Below are 20,964 nucleotides of genomic sequence, written 5' to 3'. Positions count from 1 at the left end.
GGCGCGGCGCAGGCCCGGAGCGAGAGATGCCGCTCTTTGCTGCTCGTGGCAGCCGGGCAGGCAGATAAACGCGGGCGGGCGCAGGCGTGTGCATGGCAGATGGGTCTGCGCTGGCGTCGCAGGGAGGGGCAGGAACGGTCTCAACGAAGCTCAGAGGAACCAGAGCAGCCTCGTACCCCTGCCGTGCCTGCAGGGTCTGGCCCAAAAAGCTTAATGTTTCATGGGGTCCTGGCATTGCTCCTGGCTGGTTCCTCTTCTGGGCAGAGCAGGGAGGGTCCTTTGCCCTGTGGGAGGAGGAACGGCTTGGTTGCACACCAGAAGTGTCACTGCTGCGTCCCAGCCCAAAGGACTTGATGGCCCCAAGTTTAAAAGTGCAGTTTTTGCTTCCCTGCCAATCAGGAGTGAGCTGCCAGCAGGCCCCTCAACCAGTCAGCAGCAGGGGGGTACAGGGGAACCTGCTAGATTAAAGGAGCCGCAGTGCAGCCCACTTCTGCCATGAATCCAGTAGGGCCCTGGGCATTGTTTAAAGGAGGGGATTTGCTCTTGCCAGATTGTTCAGGTCAGAGCTACAGCTAGAAACCAAGTTTTCTCATATCCAGTTGGTTGCTGTCTCCACTGGGCCATTGTGCTGCTTCTCTTCAGCTAATGTGGCTAAGCAGGAGCTTGGCAAGGTCCCTATGATGTCTCCTGCCCTGGCATCTCCCAGCTTGGACTGTCTGTGCTCCCAAAGCTTGACTTGCTTTTCTGTTCACAGGTGGTGGCAGAAAACAGTCCTGCTGAGGATTGCAGCACTGATGCCATCTCTGGCTTCCTGGGCTGGTGTAAGAAGGTTGGTCTGGAGCTCAGCCCCAAGGTAGGAGATCGTGATGATGGCGCTGGGTGTCCAGGGAGCCTTGCTGGGGCAGGGAATGGATGGCGAATAAGACCCATACACCTGTGTGTCATAGAGAGGCTGAGCTTGGCTTATACAGCTGAAACTGTTACCTCACTGGGCTGGCAGGAAAACAGGGTAGCGGGGCTCCCACTGTGGGATGGGGCAGGGGTAGCTGAGAGGGCAACAGTTAGGCAAAGTGAGGGGTAACAAGGCAATTCCCACTTACCCTCTCATGTGTTGGTGGATGGCTGCAGCACACAGTGGATTACTGGCCTCCTGTTGGGGGTTGGGAGCAAGTTTCTGTGGACAGTAGCTTGATTTAGTCTCCAACCTTTGGCTGTGGCTTTACTTGCAGCACTTCAGAGCTGCCCTATCAAATTCCTGGGGCTGGAATTTTGTCACTGGGGTCACCCAGCAAAGTCTCCTGCCTCCTCCTAGGTCTGTGTGAGCAGAGAAGGCACCGTGGCAGACTATGGCATGTTGGCCAGAGAGGACCTGGAGGTTGGAGAAGTCCTCTTCACCATTCCAAGGGCAGTCCTCCTTTCCCAGCACACCACCTCCATCCAGGCCCTCTTGGAGGAAGGTACGTGATGCCCCAGGAGCTTGGCCATCAGCTTAGATTGAACATCCCATCACTGAGACAGTTGTTTCTGGGGGCTCTCTACAGGAGGGGGGCACCCAGGGGGGGCCTCTTCTGCTTCAGGTGCAGGGGAGACAATAGTGGGTCTGAGCTGGATATTGGGACCAGGGTGCTGTAATTTTGCAGGACTTCTAACAAACAAAAGAGGGTAGGGGATTGGTGGGTAAGTCTCTTCTTGCCCTCACCTTCCCAACCACCCCACCCCTGAGCATCACCCATCAGGAGCTTTCCAGCAAAATGTTTCTGTTGAAAAATACTGATAGGTTGAAATGGAAATAGTTGCTGGCAAAATCATGCTTTGTCCACACTTATTGAGCAGTTTCCTCCAGCCTAGGATGAGAGCAGGGAGACCCAGGATACCCCACAGCTCAGTGGCACAGATATGAGACACCTAGGATCAAGTGTGAATCTGACAAGGCTGAATCTCGTCCCTGCCCCCAGGCCTGCTGGCTGCTCCAGGTTGGGTCTCTTGCTCCCTCTTCTCAGTTTGTGGATGATGGAGTCAAGTGTATGTTTAGCAGATTTTCAGACGACACCAAGCAGACACTGGAGGGCAGGGCTAGGATCCAGAATGACCTGGATAGACTGGAAAAAATGGTTCACAACCAATCAGGTGAGATTCAGCAAGGGAGAGTGCAAAGTCCTGCACTTGAAATAGAATGATTGCATGTACAACTGCAGACTGGGGGATACAGTACAGTACAATAGAAATGCAGTACTGCAGAGAAAGATCTGGGGGTTACAGTGGACCATAAACTAAATATGAGCCAACAGTATACTCTTGTTGTGAAAAAAAGCCAACCAGTCGATACGCTGGATTGTATTAACAGAAGTGTCATTTGCAAATCAAGGGAAGTGATTCTTCTGTTCTGTTCAGCACTGGGGAGGCCTCACCTGGGATAATGTGTCCAGTTTTAGGTTCCACAAATCAAGAAGGATGTGGACAAATTAGAAGAAAGTTCAGTGCAGAGTGACAAAAATGATCAGGGGCCTGAGAAGCAAGATTTATGAGTAAAGGCTGAAAGAACTAGGATTATTTAGCCTGGAGAAGAGAAGACTGGGGGGATTTGATAACAGTCTTCAAATACCTGAAGATGATTAGAGAGAGGATAAAGATAAGCATATCTTTATAGCTGTAGAAGACAAAACTAGGAGCAATGTCCACAAGCTGCAGCAGAGGAAATTTAGGTTGAAGATTAGGAGGAACTTTCTGACTATGAGGGTGGTCAAGAATTGGAACAGGCTGCCTAGGGAAGCTGTGGCATCTCCATCCTTGGAAATTTTCAAAAGAAGGTTGGACAGACACTTGGCTGAGATGGTTTATTCTGGGACACTCCTGCCTTGGGCAGAGAGTTGGACTAGATCTTACAAGGTCTTTTCCAACCATACTTTGCTACAATGCCACGCTGAACAGTTTCAGATGTTCCTGTTTATTTTAGTGTCAAACAAAAGTGAATTCCCAAACCCTGAAACACAATTGATTTCTAGCCAGCCTTAGCCTTGGGTTTCTGGGGTAGGTTTGATCCTTAGAAGCCGAGACCCTGGTCTTGGGGGAAGAGAGAGAAACCCTGGGTACCTCAGTGTATTTCCTTCTTTCCTGTGTTTGGCCCTCTAGGCCAAGCATCCTTGCAGAGTCAGTCTGGCTGGGTGCCTCTCCTCCTGTCCCTGCTGTATGAGTACACAGCCAGAAACTCATATTGGCAGCCCTACCTCTCACTTTGGCCTGACCTGAAGAGCTTGGATCACCCCATGTTCTGGTAAGGTTAAAGTATGTGACAGCATCAGGCTGTTGCAATCCACCAGTTACTGCTCCTGCCCCTGGAGCAGGTGTTCTGGACTCTGGTGCTGTTAATTATGGAGAATCCATGTGGTCCTGAGGCTTACAGACCTGGGTTGTTCTTCGCTCTGCTCTGTAGCCTTGGCCAAGTCGCTGTATCTTCACAGGTTAGTGGCAGTGGGCTGGGAACGCGCGTGCATTTGCTTGTTCCGTTAGGTAGGTAACAGCCTCTGTAGGCAGTCTGTCCCTGGTGGTTGTCATGCTCCATGGTGTTTTGGGTGAGTGTGCTAGTTAGAGTGGGAGCCTGTGTGGCAATCAGGAGATTCACTGGGAGAGGTAACACAATCTCTGTCTGACCTGCCTCGGATACAGGCCTGAAGAAGAGAGAGTACAGCTGCTGCAGGGCACGGGCATCCTAGAAGCAGTGGACAAAGACCTGGCCAACATCCACCTGGAGTACACCTCCCTCATCCTGCCTTTCATGGAGTCCCACCCAGACATCTTTGATCCGAAGCTGCACACCTTGGAGCTATACCAGAGACTGGTGGCATTCGTCATGGCCTATAGGTGAGAGGGAGAAGGGCGCTTGTGGATAATGGAGCCAGCTACAGGAGGCCTGAAATGAAGCCACCAGCCATCTCTCCTGGGTGGACAAGGAACGTCCTCTAAGGATCGCTGATGCTTTGGCAACAAAGGGTGGGTGGTGGAAGAGGCTTTGAAGCCATTACATCCTCTACACCATCCACCTATGGCCCTCTGCCATTTGAGAGGGCAGGCTAGTCTCTTAGTCACAGGCCCAGGTTGACTTTGTTCTGCCAGGCATAGAATAGGCACGTCCTCATCCCTCCTTTCCCTTCCAAACAGCTTTCAGGAGCCTCTGGATGAAGATGAGGATGAGAAGGAGCCCAACCCTCCAATGATGGTGCCAATGGCTGACATCTTGAATCATGTGGCCAGTAACAATGCCAACCTGGAGCACTCCCCGGTGAGTAGACTGAGATGAGACTGGAGAGCAAGTTCCAACACAGATGGGTGTCATGGTTTGTTACTCCTCCCCCCGCCACCGCCGCCTATCTGGCCAGTCTAACTGGAATGTCTCTAGGCTGGTGCTGCGGCTCCCCTCTGTCCATCTCCCTTTCGGTGGAGATTGCTGCTTTTGTAGTGCATGTCTCTCTCTAGAGGTTCACAGATTATAAAACCACACGGCACTCCTAGGTCTGATAGTCTGACCACCAGTTTACCAGGCCACCAGACTTCACCCAGTTTGGCCTTCTGTTGAGCCCAGGAACTGGTGATTGTACTCTGTCACTTTGGTGGCCTGGTTATCAAAGGTTTCACTTTGCTCTGGATGCCAAACTTCTACTCCCCACTCCAGCCATTGGATCCACCAGTGTCTTTACGGTCTGTGCCAGTAGAATGGGGACTCTGAGGAATCTACACTAGGACACATCAGTCTGTTGGCATATTGGGGCAACTGCCTCTAGGAGACTAATGTTCCAGCCTGCAGAGGGGTAGTGAATAGCACTAGCCTAATAATAACCTACACAGAGGCTAAAGTTTTCCTATAAAACAAGGACAAGCAACATCAGGGAAAGGAGTTGGTGATCAGCTGAGCCACCTAAAAGGTGCATATGTTACAGAAGCAGGGTAGGAGCCCAGGGGTTAGCAGGTAATGTGACGCTTGCTCTGCACAAGGCAGCAGCTGGGATGCTGGGGAAGAGCTAGTAGCTTCTTTCTTAAGGGGGAGGGAGGCTGCCAGTAGGTTTCTTGATGTGCCCCAGAATCACCATAAAGTCTGTTGTGGGGAGCCAGGGAATAGTCACCACATTGTGAGGCCAATGGCCTGTACTCTGCTCCTGTCCCATTTCTCTATGTGCAGGAGTGCCTGAGAATGGTCACGACACAGCCTGTCTGCAAAGGGCAAGAGATCTTCAATACATATGGGCAGATGGCAAACTGGCAACTTGTGCATATGTATGGCTTTGCTGAGCCATACCCAGGCAACACCAACGATACAGCTGACATCCAGATGGTGACAGTGCGCAAAGCAGCGTTGGAACGTGAGTTGCCCACAGCAGTTGATGTTCCACGTGTACTTGCAGTGAGCAGGACAGCCTGTTCTGAACACCTTGCCAGGAATGGCCTCTGGGCCGGGCTGGACTGTGCAGGGTGGGTGGTTCCTGGGGTGGGGATCAGCAATTCCAGGCAGGCATCCGAAATCATTCATGGCTTTGAAAATTCTGGGCTGGTGTGTAAATCTCTTGCTCCTCACAGGGAGCACATGCTTGGTTGATGTGTCCTGTCATCCACAGGTGCCAGAACAGCAGCGGAGCAGCAGCTGGTGTCGGAGCAGTGGGATTTCCTCTGCCAGATGGAGATGGTGGGGGAGGAAGGTGCTTTTGTGATTGGCTGGGAGGAGGTGTTAACTGAGGAAGAGTTGTCCATGACCCTGAAGGTGAGTGATTCTCCATGCCAGTGAGGCAGTTGTGGGTTCTACTCTCAGCACTGATCCTGGCCCCTGGATTAGCATTCTCCAAAAGCCTGGGCAACTTAGGCTGCTTTCCCAGACAGCTACAATTACAGAGTCACTGGCTGACTGAATTCCTTTGCAGGAAGTTAGTAAACATCTGCCCCCACAAAAGTTTCAATTTCAAACATTCTCCTTGCCTCTGCAATAGCAGTCAGGCCTGCTTTCAGCACTGAAACATCCTGACAGAGAACCATGCAATTGTCTCCTTCTGGGCAAAGCTTTTACTTGTTTTTTCAATGCAATGTCATAGGCCCAAATTTAAGTGAAAACATTTGCAGGTGTTTAGATCTTAGCGCGCAAGTGGCTGGATCTCCTCAGTCAGTGAATCCTGGCCCCTGCTCTGTATCTCATGCAGCATCTTCCATAACATGATCTAGCTTCTGGTAGGCTGATTTACAATAGTATTTGTCACAGTTAAGAAGTTTCTAATACCAGCCTAGGTTAGGTTACTTATGGTCAGTTTATATCCATGTGTGCGCCAAAACTGTCCTTTAGCTTAAAACCAGGTTTTATTCTTCTGGAGTACCTGCTCCAGTTTGAATTAATTTTTTCTTAATATGGAGCCTGGAGCTTTAAAAAGATACCAGCCTTACCTTCTCTACAGTCCTTTCTGCACTGTGCCTTAACTGAAAATCAGTAAGTATGCTTTGCTAAGCCCATTTTATTTGTGCCCCAGTTGAAGGGCAGTTAACCTTACACCCACCCCACAGCAGATATCAATATAATGGTGTAACTGGGAGCTGAGGAATTTTATGCCCCGTCTCAAACATCAATCCATGCCAGGAATCAGTCAGGAGGTGGCTGTTTCCTGGACCCTGGGATTGTCAGCACCAGCTCAGGACAACTCTGGATTTGGAACATTTAAAGTACGAGACAAACCAGTCACAAAGAGGTTCTACAAATAACGTGCAATCCCTTTGTGACTGATTTGCCTTTTTACCATGCTATAAATTGGCTGAATGCATGAGTATGCAATTTATGGAGTAATTAACATATCAACATTGCCATAAATTTTACATCTTTGAAGGCCCTCATTATTAGTCACTCTCAGTCTTTATATTTTTGGGGGGAACAAAAATCCATTAGGGGTCAAAAGCTGAAAACAGACCTTAGGATCAAGGTCCCAACTGTCAGCATTACTTCTCTAGTGCAAGATCACAATGAGTATGCGTGGGTGTGGTTGGTTGTAGGTGCTCTGCATGTCTGTGGAAGAATTTGAAGAGTTTAAAGAGAAAGATGGCTGGGAGGAAGATACCAGCGAGGAGGAGGAGAGCATGCTGTCTAATGAGATGATACGCAAGCTGAAAGCCTCGCGGAAGAAGTTGCTCCATAACAGCGTGCTGCTGACCCTTGCATCTTATAATTCAGACTTGAATGCAGAGCAGGACTTGCTGAATGACAAGGTGGCTTATGGCAAACTGAGTCAGAGAGAGCAGCAAGCCTTACATGTACGCTATGGGCAAAAGAAAATCTTGCACCAGCTGCTGGAGTTGGTGCAGTAGAGACAGAACTGCATAGCAGGTAGCACAAATGCAGTCTGGAAGTGCAGCTGGGGTCAGGCCACAGGCAAAGGAGCATTGTACCATCTGTACTAGGGCCAATGGTGGGTATGGCCACTGGGCTTCAGGAAGAGCAGAGGGCAAGATTTAAATGAAGTCTCTAGGTTTTCTGGATTTGCTTTTTGTCTACCTCTTGTATATATTTTATATAAAAGACCTGCCTTAAGGATGTGGAAGTGATTTAATGTGGCCACTAATTTCCAACCTTTGGAGGTAAAAACTTCCCCCCTAAATCTCCTGTGAGATCAGGAACCAACATAGCAAAGTAGCAGAGAATACCAGCAGTTCTTGCCTTGCTCATATTTGAGCTGTTTTATTGTTTATTCCTGTAAATGAAGGATTAATTCCCCTTTAAGGCCAATACTTTATTGAAGCCACAGCTCTTCCAGGTTTCTATGCCTTAAATGGATATCTGCAAGGGAAACCTTAAGAGCAGCTGCAAAATAAATGCTCACCTCAGAGATCAAGCTTTAATAGTGCAGTAAGAACCTGTACAACTACTGGATCTGCTGGTACCATCTCTTCGGGCAGCTCATACTTTGCCATTTTAGGCTAAAGAAACTCAGTCTGGATAAACTAATGATGGTTTAACCTCTCCAGTGTCATCCTTTTGCAGGTCAAGAAGCAGCTATGAAATAATCAGGTTTTCAGTAGCATCCAGGTTCTTTAAAAAACAAAAATGTACTTGGATGCTAGTTGGTAATAGTACTATAGTACTATGATACAAAAAAAGCCCCATATCCACCAGTTGCTGCCAGGCAGGGGGATGATCCCTGCTGCCTCCCACTGCAGGGGGGTGGGGGGGGCTCTGCCATGAGCCCTCATCCTCTCCCAGCCCCCGGTTCTTAAAAAAAAAAGAGCCCTGCACTCTTTGGCTGCTGCAACAGCCTCAGGGCTTCTGGGAGCTTGTGGCAGAGCCCCTTATACAGGGTGGGGGTTGCCCCCCTGCAACCAGGCAGCCCATGATAGGGCTTTAAAAAATAAAAAATAAAAAAATCTAAGAGAACAGGTGGGGGATGCCCATGCACCCCCCCCCCTCCCCCCCACCAGGGGTTGAGTGCTGGGCTTTAAAAAAAAAAAAAAAACAAACAAAAAAAAGCTGGGAGGCTGGGGCAGGCAGGGGCTGGGGCCCTGGTTTGATTTGGCTCTGGCCACATCTCCGAATCAGACTGCCAAATTGATTTGGGACAGTGATTTGAATCACCGAATCACTGTCCCCTGAATTGGCCAAAACCAAAGTGACTACTATCTGCTTCGCACAGGCCTAGAAGTCAGCTTAGAAAGCAGGTCTTGGAAGATACAAGACTGTTTTACTTGCTAGAGTAAATAAGGAGGACTGAAGTCACACAGGAGACCTATTGCAGGATGAAGTCTTTACCAGAGCCCCTGTCCACTTTAGCTTCTAAATAGAAGGTGCCCTCCATGGTTGTGCACATGCCAGTCTAACACTTGGGTCTTTATCTCCCACTGTGGTGATGTTGTCTGCAGTGGTCAGTCAGCTATGTTCTGCCAAGGGGTCTGAGTTTCTTCTGCCTTTACCACTGAGCAATGAATCTGGGGAATAGAAAGACTCAGACAACCCTCCCCAATAGCCATCCACTGCCCTTTGGTGGTAAGTCATGGTGCTAACTTTAGGTATGTAGCCAAGGCTTATTTGCCTGCTTCCTTCTTGGTAGTAGCAGTCCTGTCCAAACAGGTTGTTTTAGGTTTGCCATTATAGGAAGAAACATCTTTTACAGGTAAAACTGGCATGTCCTAAAAGCAAGTGGATGCTCGCTGCAGGCCTCCCCACCACTTTTTTCCTTGTTCAGCATTGGGCAGAAATAGAAGCCCTTTGCAGCTGTGTTAGTATAGAACCAGAGACCTATGAACCTCAGCACAGCCCATACTAAGCACTTGGTCTTGGAAGGCAAACACAAGACACTGATCATTTCAGCTCTTGGAATGCCCAAGACTCTGCTGGGAAAGAAAGTTAGTTCCTTAATACCAGACACAGGGTTTCGGTATAGTTTGGTACCTTAGCCTAATGTAAAACAAGCTGGCAGGGGGATGAGTGGGAGGGTGGCAAAAGTTTCTCCTCTTATTTCAGCTGTAGTTGTGCAAGTACTAAATCCCTTCTAACACAAAGGGCTCCTACTTCTGTTGGTTGTATGGAACTACAGTGAGGTTGTCACACCTTTATCTAGGAGTAGAGTATTGCAGACAAGCTGCTTGACTAAGAACAGTCTAGCAGAAGGTATTGGGAATATCAAGAGTTCACTCTGAACCACTGTCTCACATGCAGTTATGGTTGCCTGCTGTCTTGGCCACCTGTATCTTGAAGATCTGGGACCTCATGCCAATTCCTTCAAGCTGCAAGGGGAAAATACACTAAGATGTCCCTGCAAGAGATTCTAGGTAGTTCTAAGTCGGTAAAAAAACAGAGACCCTTTGAAACCATAAAGATACAGTGCAAACCGTCTCATCAAGTGAGCAGACAAAAGCTCCCTTGTCCTCTTAACAAAAAGACCCTCAGATAAAAGCATCTGTATTTCCAATGAGGGAATAAACCAAATGTCCAAGGAGTTTCTAGCTTTCTCTATACCCATATGACTAAAGGAAGAATTAGTTTCCCTATCATCAGTTTTTGCAGCACAGAAGTGAATATTTGGAGCTATTAACGTTAACACAATCATCTAGGTTAAGATTAGTGTTTTAAAATAGTCATAAATGAAAGCTATTTACACAGCCATGACATCAGATTTACAGCTTTTCTTGTGTAAATCCTCTCAAAACAACTGAGCTAAGGGATTAATCTACATTTTTTCTTACCTCCCTTCAGAAAGCGGTCAACTATAAGAAAACAACGTTCTGTCCGTTAGAGATGCAGTAAGATGGTGTCCAAAACTGAGGTTGTCTGCCTCTGACAATATAATGGCACAATGCATGCCTGCAATCTTGTGATTAACTTCGTAAACACTCTTCTCTCAGTGCTATACTGCAATATTTTTTTAAAGGAAAAGTATTTATGACTAGTTAATCATTGCTTAACTTCTCTTCCACACTGGCTCAAGGGATGGAAATACTGATTTAAAACTTGATACTAGAGCACAACATATGTATGTATGGGATATTTCAAGATGAGAGTGAAGACGTTTTTGAAAACCCTCAAGCATCCAATATCACAGTAGCAGAGAGAATAAGGACAGTGGCACCTGCTGCATGTCATGACTTTAATGTGTAACTACAGTATGCATACATACAAGAAGTGGGAGAACTAAAGTCCAAGAACTAGAAAGGCTACAAAATACAACACATGGACCAATACATTTACAAAACATTCAAAATCCTTACAAAATGGGCTGTATTGGTCCTTTGTTCTTTTTACAAACTTATACTGTGTGGCCATAGGAGGCAGGTCTAGATCATGTCCCTCCCCGCCCCCAAAAATTTACAAGTGTCAGGAAAAAAAATAAAGGAAAAAAGCTATAGGCCTGGTCTCTGGTTTCTTTACTAAAAACAGCTGACCCTCTCCCAAAGGGCCTGAGGTGTCTCTTCAACAGAAAGGAAGAGTGTTCCAACTGCTCCCCTTGTTGTCCATCAGCATTTGATGTGGGTTGAGGAGGGGATAAGGGGAGGGGAGGGGAGGGAGAAAAAAACAGCAACCCTGGACCTTAATCCCAACCCCTCCCTCCCTTTGTATCTCATAGTATTCCCCAATTCCAATGCATCCACTTTGTTTTTTTAAACAACTTAGTGATTTAAAGGTCCCCCCATCCACATAAAGAAAAATAAGTTACATAATATTTCAACTGGCTTTTCAATATTCTTTGGGAGTCCGGGAATGTCAGGACAAGGAGGTCTGCCCCAGACAAGTGCTTGGCATCAGCAGCTGCCCCTTTATTACAAGCTGGACAGGTGCCAGTCATCCACCTGCCTTTAAACACAATTTGCACAAACCCAAAAAGTCCAGACAAACATCTCGGTTCTGTGTATTTACACTAGTTCAAAATGATATTCACAGCATCTTCTGAGTTTTGGCCAAGAGTCAAAAAAATTGTTTTGAAACTTTGGAACGTGCCCACACAGACATCACCAAAAGGTTTGTTGGTGTACCCAAATTGGGGGGGCTGGGAAGGTCAGGAAGAGCCTTAAGGATTCTTCTGTTGGTTTGCCGGGACAGGGAACTCCAGGCTGGCACGCTTACAAGATGCAGGTCATCTAACTGGCACCAGTCCCTTCCATCACTTGCTGTGCCTGCTTCTGCCCCATACAGCACTGTGCAACTGACTGGAACAACCTGAACATGGACAGAAGCAAAAGGTTACATGCAAAGCTAGGTTTCGTCCGAGTTCTCCATATTGGAGAATTTCATATCAGGATTTCCTGTCACGACAGGAAGTCACCATCATCCACCTAACCAAGAACTCAACCGGTGCTGTCCAAGCAAGTCAGCACTTTACAGGGTTCACATTCAGTGTGATTCGCCAGGCCTAAAAAAAAAATGCAGCAACTGCATCTTTGTCCCTTTGCATGCCACAAGCATGTGCCCTGATCTCTGTAACCAGGTGCAAGATGCTTTACTACACAGCAGATTAATTTGCTACACAGTAAAGTGTCACTGTCCGCATGTGCATGGCAATTAGGCCACAGTAGACTAATTTACTGTGCTGCTGGACAGTCCTGTCAGATACTCGTGGTATCTGACAGTGCGGCTTCCAGACTGAGGAGCAAATTCAGCTTTTTCAAACAAAAGCTCCCTCTACTTCAGAAGGGCAGCACAGCATTGACAAGAGATTCACTCTCAGAAGTTACATGGAAGCCCACTTCCATGAATCATATAGTCACAATTTGGGCAAGGGAGGCAGCACAAGGAAGTTCCAGAACCACAGGACAGGTTTACTCCTAGTCCTTACAAAGCCTTCTTTGATCTCCAACCATCACTACGCTTGAACCATTTTGTGGGAAAAAAAACAAAAAACAAAAAAAACAATTACCTTCCCCCAATTCGTAAGACCACTTAGAAACTTTTGAATATAGAGTAACAAACTTAAATGATAATCTTTGTGGCCCATTTTGTATGAGTTTACTTGTAGTTACATCATACTCACTTCTCAATTTCTGGAGCACAATGGACAAATTCATGGTTCCAGAACTTAAATGCCGGGTTTTTTATCAGCTCAATGAAGGTAATGAGGAGACCCCATGGGTGAGGCCTATTTACAATCAGTCGTTCCAAAAGAACCCTGAAATCCACATTAAAACAGATAGGTAAGACTCAGGTTAGATCTTAGTGTATGCAAGACACTGATGTTTACAACTGCAGCACGGCCAAATTGCATTCGACATTTTTGTGTAGGGCACAGTTGCTGTCTAACAACAGAGCAACTGCCTTCAGGATGAGAAATCTTTAAATTTAAAAAGGAAGGAGAATGGAAAGCTGAAGTGAAGCAAAATGTTTCTTTCACCTCGTAATCTGTTCCTGGATAGCCTCGGTGTTGGCCTCTGCAAATAGGTAAAGCATGGTGCAACTGAAGTAGTGCGTGTGACTGTTGGGGTACCGCAGCTGATTGGCAATTGCATTCAAGAAAAGATACCGACCTAGAGAAAGGAACAGTAGTTTAGTAGAGACAAACATAGATGGCTTTCCTCAAAAGTGGATTCCAAGCTTGTTGGATCACATACCAACCCCTCATTTCCCTGACTACCATTGTGACCTTAATTTCCTGCCCCGCCCTCGGGGAATGTTATATTTGCTACAGCCTCATGAACCAATTTGGGAACCACTACCTGGGGGATTTGGGATAGGGTTGGATAGGAACCTAAATACCACCACCACCCTGAAACACCCAAGCACTACGTACGGATTCAGATTTGAGATTTTATATTGTATAGTTTTAAGAAAATATAAAAATAATAAAACCCCCTAGGAAACTTTGAGGACCCCAGCTGAGACTCAGCTAAGCATCTGGGATTCCTCATCAAGAAGTTAGTTTGAGCATCCCTCTGAATGGTTCGTAGCAGTTTAGTCCTCTGGAACTAGCTGTCATTTTATGGTACTTTATCCAAAGACGCATCACTATTCCCTCAAATTTAGACTCTTCTATTGCACCAACTAGTACTTGTAAAATGCATTGAAGATGTTAAATGTTGTGTGTTATGTACCACCTTTTATTTTACAACCAAGTAGCTATACAAGCTTTTGCAACCTAATCCACTAGTAGTATTGTGACAAGAACAGGCATGTCCAAACCCAGCCAAGCTTTTAACAGTATTTATTAAATTCTGCCAGACATGCACCAACTTGCAAAATCTAGAATCTGTAGGCTATACCCTTGATGTCAACCATCAGGCAAAAAGTAGGATTGCATCACATATAGGAGATAGGAAATTCATCAGCACAAGTCTTCAGTAGAGAAGAGAAGCAAAATTTCTTTATCAAAATTGAAAATACACTCACTCCAAAGTTAACATTTGGGTAAGCTGTTTGAAACAAAGTTTTTGTGGTTTCAATTATAATATTTTCCCTGTATCAGATTTTTAGTCTTCTAATGTGGCACTGCTAATATAGATCCACTAACAATGAAATAAAGCGGTAGTTTTGGCTTTTTTTTCCCCAAAGCACACAGTTAATCTGCTCTCTTAAATTAGAAAAAAAACCAACTATGGGGAGAAACATTTCTAGCATACCTTCAGTATCAAGGTCCACAGCCAGATTCTGGAAGATGTCCATATGGGCTGAATGGGTGATGGTGCTCATAGAGGGTGTGCTGCCTTTGTTGTGAATGTGTGCAATAGCCTGAGTACCTACATAGAGCACCAGTGCATTAATTAGCTGGATGTTGTAGCGATTGCCAGGTTCATTTGATACCTAGTAAACAAAACACAACAAGAAATTACCACTTGAAAATCCTTGTTTCATAGGTCAGGATCTGGAAGACATTCAGCGTTCCTGTAATCTGCCATATACACAAGGCAGTCAGTCTACCCATCGTAGTGATCAGCTCTCACTCTTATTGTGTATTAAAGTGTTTCCCAGGGCTTTTTTCTGAGAGAATTAAAAATGGCTTGATTCCACCCCACCACTCAGGAAAGTTGATTTGAATGAAAGATGTTAAAGTAGATTAGTTAAACTGCATTAGAACTCTGCTGATGCACGTATTCCAAGTACTGTCTTTACTCGAAAGTAAGACGACCCTGAATACACAACAAACCCCCAATAATTAGATTCTGCATATAGAAAATTTATAAAGAAGTGTTATAATTTTCCAGATATAGAATCTTATTACTGGAGGTTTGTCTTGAATTGGTCCCCCTCCCACTGCTACAGAGCAGGGAAAAATCTGTGGGGAGGAAGGGGGCAGGGGTGTGTCATGTAGCCCCCATTCCCTCTGTCCCCCCACCAAATTCTTCCCCCTGCAGCCCCTTCCTCCTCTCCTAACCATCAAACTCTGAACACACATGGAAATTAGGGGCAAATTTGAAACCAGACCTTGAAATAAACACACTTGTGTTTGCATATAGTACCCATATAGACTTAGTTCATCCCGAATTGATGATGCAGTTTGCCTTTTTTTGAAACTGCTGCAAGTTTTAGCACAGGTACTCCAGCAATTCTTTACCTAGAATACAAGCAGCAAAACCTGGTCCGACTGCACCTCATGGAGGGTGGGGCTGCACTAATCATATGCAACAAGCTGAGAGGAAGCAACAGAGAGATTCTGGATGAACTGTTTGAGACCCCATGTTTATAAGATATACAAGGCTGGTGAAGAAACAGGAAATCACTGGAAATGGGAAAAGCAGAGGTCACTCTCACAGCTGAAAAGGAAGTTGAAATATATGTATGTAATGTAGTGGCTCACCAAGACCTGAAAAAGTTGGTGCTGAGGGGGACTGCACTCATTGGACACTACCATATATCTTATTTAGAGGGGCTGCACTGGCCTACCCTTGTGCTACCTGAAAGGGGGAGAGACCATAATGGTATTGGCCCAGGCAGTTTTACTGTGCCTTCCCAGCCTTGAATGACTTTGTGTAGTTCAGGGCACAGACCCAATGGTGATGGCACAGGGGGTGCATGTGAGAGCTGAGAGCACCCCCAGGGAATGGGGGGCAGGAGAGGGGGGGGGGTCAGGAGAAGCAGTCCCCCCTCCAATTGATCATGCTCACCTGGAAGTGCCAGTGGCGCACTGCTGCCATTTGGAGGTTGGTGGGATCCCACCCTGGTCTGTGGGATCAGCTGTGAGGGGATCCCCCCCAAGTTGCTGACTGGCTGCTGGGGGGGAGGGGGGGCAAGTGCCCTACCCATGATTGGGAAACCATCTTGTACTTGCGTAAATACGGTAATTTTTCTGTGCAGTCCAACGTAAAGTTTAACTAACTTTAGAGTTTACCATCCTTAGTCAAGCTGTGCAGTTACTCAACAGCATAAATCAGCAGTGGGCTTTAGATCCCAGGGCCTAATTTCCTTGTTTGCATACAATTACAGATGTTTGCTGTGGTTACTCTCCCAGATTAAGCATGTTATTTATTTTACCCATGTAAACAATCAGGAATTTTCAAGAACAAGTAACCAAACAGCTAACTGGATTTACAAAACTTCCTTAAATCAATTGTGAAACAAGTTGTGATGAGTTTCTATACAATCTGGTAAAAATCTCATGTACTGGGGTTAACATTTTTTAACAGACACAATCAGAGGCCCGCTGAAGAGATGGCAGTCAGTCACAAAGAGGTCCTCAGCCCAGTGTGATGAAAATAATTAACTTCTGCATTCAGATAATCCTCCCTTACACTGCAAGTGTTAAAAGGATGTACCAGGTAAGTATTTAAGCACATGGATTTAGTCTTTCAAATAGTGCTAGTTTTACAGTACCCCAAACAGCAGATAAAACAAACAAAGCAACCCCCTCACCCCAAGAAAAACAAATCTGCTCCCAAACTGGTATCACTTTGGAATCAAAAAGTAGCCAGCGCATCTGCATTCACCACATTATTTTCATTGGTGTCCAAGCCTTAATTTGTTGCTGGCTACTTGAGAAGAGCATGCAATCTTGGAGGTTCTTGTACTATTAGAATGTATGCCTAAATGCCACAAGTACTTTGCATATGTGGCACTGTTTTCAGGTTTCTCGGTAAGTCATGCCCAGAGACAGAAACACTAACCTGTAGGTTGCTGCGCAAATCGGACAGGAAAGTGACGGGAGAGCGAGTTTTGAGATACGAATCCAAGTCTTTTTTGAACTGAGGTGGCATCACTCCAGTGAAGTTAGTGAGTATCCGCGGAGCAATATTAATCTCACTTAACATGTCCACCTTTGAAGGTAAAAGAAATAAAAGTTACCCAGTTTCTGCTGTTTTAGTCAAACTGCTGTTAACAAAAAAAAAAAAAAAAAAAAAGAAAAAAAGACTTCCTCTGGGAAATCAAGCAGATAAAGGAATTGGCTGCATCCAACACCTGTCTTTATATGGTACCTTTTTCTTCCAGAAAAGAAACATACGAAATGCTGGCAGACTGCTACAGCTCTTTATCTTTCTCAGCCCTCAGAAGTCTTGTTCCTTCACCTACCTGCAAACTACTAAAAGCTGGATTTCTCATGGGACTGGCAGCAAGATATACAGCCTTGTCCCTCTGATGAAGGGAATTCAGTCCAGGCATTCAAAGATAGCAAATAATGACTGTATAGCAGCTTTATTCTACTTACTTCCCAGAGGATGCAAGGCTATATCAAAAAAACATCTGCCTGCATCTGGTCTTCCTATACGCAGTCTAAGCAAAGGCAACTAAGTGGGCTGTGAACACTTATTTCTTGTCACCATAAAAAGGTGGCTCATACAAGAAGGAATGAGACTGGTGAAATGTAGCAAGTCTGCCTTGATGCAGCCATACCTACTCTACAGATTAGAAGAGTCAAATCTTCAGAATAGTAGTCAAAGCACTACTTCCTCAAAAGAACTGTCTCCAAAATCCAGGAAAATACCAATACTTCAGGATAGTCTACATGGGTGGGTATGTCCATTCTTGTAAGGCCAAGACATTAGCATTGTTTCCAAGGGAAAAGGGAGGCGAGTAAAGAGAGTATGCAGCACATCATTTTTTTAAGTTTCAGTATAGGCAGTTCCTTCTTATGCTGGCTGCTTCACTGACCTCTAGGCATGCCTACACCATGCTATGTGAAACCAACTCTTAAAACAAGACCAAAAGATAAAGCATAAGCTATCAGCTGTGTGATGTTAAGCAGAACTGCTTCTTTTGAGAATGAAACATGCAAGACTGCCAATGTCAGCATTCTTGAAGAGATAAACCAAGAGGAAGTAAACTAGCATAATACATTGGTACAAACAGATGGAATGCTAGACAAGGAACACTAATCCCAGGCTATGCCTCCACTAGTTTAACTGGCTTGTCCCAAAGACCTCCTTGTTCTAGTATTTAGTAACCAAGCAAGTCTGTTTGCTCTAGATTTTCATGATAAAACCCCTCTTGGATGTTATTCTGGTGCATCAAATCCACCTTTTCATATCAGGACTCACGATAGTCAAATTTTGAGGCTAAACAGGATTAGAATACAAGTGTTTTATCTCCTAGCAAACCCCAGACCTTAGAAATGGACAAACCCATTGTCCCACAATAGGTACCTGGAAATAAACCAAATTAATGCTTTGCCTTGGAACAATCACAGCTAATTCCAGCTAACTGCCATTTCAGCTTAGTATGTAAATGACTGTGCTGCAGTAGCATCTGTTTTGAGTCACATCTAAGAGCCATTAGAGCCACAAAACATTGTTTTTAGCCTGAATGATCTGCCCCTACAATGAGATCTGCACAGTCTTTGAGCTGTGCAAAGATCCACTGACATCAGTGAGCTCTGGATAGGTGAAAGGACCTGTCTATGTGGCTGCAATTACAAGGCCAGAACCCTATGCTTATGTTCAGTATGTTAAGAAATATTTCAGCATTGGTGGGGAATGTAGCGGTGGATGGCAACTTGGGCAGCAGCAACCACGAAATGATTGAGTTCAGGATCCTGAGCAAAAGAAGGAAGGAGAGAAGTCAAGTAAGGACCCTGGACTTCAGAAAAGCAGATTTCGACTCACTCAGGGAACTGATGGCAGGACTCTCTTGGAGGCCAGTCTGAGGGGGAAGGAGTCCAGGACAGCTGGTAGTATTTTAAAGAAACCTTACTAGGGGTGCAGGAATGAACCATTCCAATGTGCAGCAAGACTAACAAGTATGGCAGAAGACCAGTTTAGCTTAGCAGCAAATGCTTCAGTGAGCTAGAACAAAAAGGAAGCTTACAAGAAGTAGAAAACTTGAGACAAACAAATAGGAAGGAGTATTGCTCAGGAATGCAGAGATGAAATCAGGAAGGCCAAAGCACAACTAGAGTTGCAGCTAGCAAGGGATATGAACTGTAACAAAAAGGGTTTCTACAATTATGTCAGTAACGAGAGAAAGATCAGGGAAAGTGTGGGTCCCTAGTGACAGAGGAGGAAAAGGTTGAAGTACTCAATGCCTTTTTCACTTCAGTCTTCACAGGCAAGGTCAGCTCCCAAACTACTGCACCTGGCAGCACAGTTTGGGGAGGTGGACAGCCAATAGTGGCAAAAGAACAGGTTAGGGCCTATACAGAAAAGCTGGATGTGTACAAGTCCATGGGGCCAGACACAATGCACCTGAGGGTACTGTAGGAGCTGGCTGATGTGACTGCAGAGCCGCTAACCATTATCTTTGAAAACTTGTGGCAATCAGAAGAGGTCCCAGATGATTGGAAAAGGGCAAATATAGTGCCCACCTAAGAAAGGGAAGGAGGAAGATGTGGGGAGCTACACATCAATCAGCCTTGCCTCAGTCCCTGGAAAAATCATGGAGCAGGTCTTCAAGAAATCCATTTCTACGCACTTGGAGAAGGTGATTAGCATAGATCAGTCAGCATGGATTCACTAAGGGCAAGTCGTGCTTGACCAACCTAACTGCCTTCCATGAGATGACTGGCTCTGTGGATGTGGGAAGAGAAGTGGACATGATATACCTCGACTTCAGCCAGGCTTTTGATGGTCTCCCACAATATTCTTGCAAGCTAGCTAAGGAAGTACAGGGTTGGATGACTGGACTAAGGTGGATAGAAAACTGGCTAGATCATTGGGTTCAAAGGGCAGCAATCAATGGCTCAATGTCTGCTTGGCAGCTGGTATCAAGTGGAGTGCCCCAGGGGTCAGTCCTGAGGCCAGTTTATTCAATATCTTCACCAACAACCTGGAAGATGGCATGGAGTGCACCCTCAGCAAGTTGACAGATGGCACCAAGCTGGGAGGAGTAGTTGATACACTGGAGGGCTGGGCTATGATTCAGAGAGACCCAGACACACTGGAGGACTGAACCAAAAGAAGTCTCATAAGGTTCAATAAGGATAAGTGCAAAGTCCTGCACCTCAGGACAGAAGAATCCCATGCATCAGTACAGGCTGGGAGACCAACTGACTAAGCAACAGCTCTGCAGAAGAGGACCCGGGGTTACAGTGGACAATAAGCTGAATATGAGCCACAGTGTGCCCTTGTTGCCAAGAAGACTAACTGCATACTGGGCTGCATTAGTAGGAGCATTGCCAGCAGATCAAAGGAAGTGATTATTCCCCTCTATTTGGCACTGGTGAAGCCACATCTGGAGTACTGTGTCCAATTCTGGGTCCCCCCCTGCTCCAGAAAAGGATGTAGACCCATTGGAGAGTACAGTGGAGGGCAATAAAAATAGTTAAGGGGCTGGGGCACATGGCTTGAGGAGAGGCTGAGGGTCTTAAGCAAAGACAACTGAGGCAGGATTTAATAGCAGCCTTAAAACTACCTGAAGGCTGGTTCCTAAGAGGAAGGAGCTAAACTATTCCCAATGGTAGCAAATAATAGAACAAGAAGAAAGTGTCTCAAGTTGCAGCAAGGGAAGATTAGGTTAGGTGTTAGGAAAAATCATCTCACTAGAAGGGAAGCAAAGCACTGAAACAGGTTACACCAGGCTTGTCCAACATACAGCCTGCCAAGGCATTTTCTGAGGCCCGCGGTGCTGCCATGGGAAATAAAAGTAAACACTGTTTACTTTCATTTCTACCCCATGTCCCTCCCCCAGCCCCTCAGCAGCTTCCTAATGGCTCCTGAAGGGCTGGGGAGGGGACAAGGTTCCCACACGCGCCGCGTCAGCTTGATGTTGCCGACGTGGTGCATGTCGGAAGAGGAGTAGCCATGTGCCTCTCAGGACAGGATGAGCCCAGCTGGAGCAGCAGGGGCTCAGCTGCACTTTCCCCCTATCTGCGCTGGTCAGTCCTGAGCGGCACACGGCTCCCCCACTGCCTCTGCTGGCTGGTGCCGACCCGGGCAGGTCTGTCCCATCTGGAGCAGCATGCAGCGCGCCGCCACGGGCCGGCAACAGCAGCGGCAGCTCCATGTGCTCGGGACTGACTGGTGCAGGCAGGGGGAAAAGTGCAGCTGAGCCCTTGCCGCTCCGGCCGGGCTCCTCCCATCCCCAACAGCACGTGCGAAGCCGACTTCAGCTGCATGCTGCTTTTCCTGGCCGGTGCTGACCCGGCTGGGTCCATCCCACCCGGAGCAGCACGT

General features: G+C 46.3%; 2 protein-coding genes across 5 annotated transcripts in view; one reads left to right on the top strand and one right to left on the bottom strand.

Annotated features, from left to right (window-relative positions):
- The first annotated feature begins 6 nt into the window (after window positions 1-6).
- On the top strand, window positions 7-10,428 carry SETD6 (SET domain containing 6). Of its 4 annotated transcripts, none has more exons than XM_025199776.1 (9): window positions 7-194; window positions 755-853; window positions 1,313-1,457; window positions 3,130-3,271; window positions 3,664-3,858; window positions 4,156-4,276; window positions 5,171-5,351; window positions 5,604-5,746; window positions 10,202-10,428. In XM_025199776.1, the coding sequence occupies exons 1-9, from the start codon at window positions 93-95 to the stop codon at window positions 10,250-10,252; spliced, it is 1,179 nt and encodes a 392-aa protein (XP_025055561.1). In that variant the 5' UTR covers window positions 7-92; the 3' UTR covers window positions 10,253-10,428. The 4 variants fall into 4 exon arrangements, with proteins under 4 accessions (XP_025055561.1, XP_025055559.1, XP_014373784.1 ...); XM_025199774.1 differs by lacking the exon at window positions 10,202-10,428 and adding an exon at window positions 7,012-8,376; XM_014518298.2 differs by lacking the exons at window positions 7-194; window positions 10,202-10,428 and adding exons at window positions 2,001-2,127; window positions 7,012-8,376 and having other exon boundaries at window positions 753-853.
- Window positions 10,429-10,578: 150 nt separating this feature from the next.
- The window catches only part of CNOT1 (CCR4-NOT transcription complex subunit 1), a 94,930-nt gene continuing 84,544 nt past the window's right edge, over window positions 10,579-20,964 (bottom strand). Inside the window, 5 exon segments of the mRNA XM_006020194.1 lie at window positions 10,579-11,659; window positions 12,471-12,605; window positions 12,828-12,960; window positions 14,050-14,230; window positions 16,528-16,677. Of these exon segments, the coding sequence (XP_006020256.1) occupies window positions 11,581-11,659; window positions 12,471-12,605; window positions 12,828-12,960; window positions 14,050-14,230; window positions 16,528-16,677 (678 nt within the window). The 3' untranslated portion in view covers window positions 10,579-11,580.

This window comes from Alligator sinensis, unplaced genomic scaffold, assembly GCF_000455745.1.
Source record: "Alligator sinensis unplaced genomic scaffold, ASM45574v1 scaffold203_1, whole genome shotgun sequence".
NCBI classification, from domain to species: domain Eukaryota; kingdom Metazoa; phylum Chordata; order Crocodylia; family Alligatoridae; genus Alligator; species Alligator sinensis.
This window is presented reverse-complemented; position numbering and strand designations above follow the sequence as displayed.

Bases quoted from the DNA above. Each gene is read 5' to 3' on its own strand.
- SETD6 (XM_025199774.1), top strand. From the start codon at position 93: ATGGCAGATGGGTCTGCGCTGGCGTCGCAGGGAGGGGCAGGAACGGTC. The intron at 3,859-4,155 runs GTGAGAGGGAGA...CCTTCCAAACAG, and splicing joins GCATTCGTCATGGCCTATAG to CTTTCAGGAGCCTCTGGATG. The intron at 5,352-5,603 runs GTGAGTTGCCCA...TGTCATCCACAG, and splicing joins GCGCAAAGCAGCGTTGGAAC to GTGCCAGAACAGCAGCGGAG.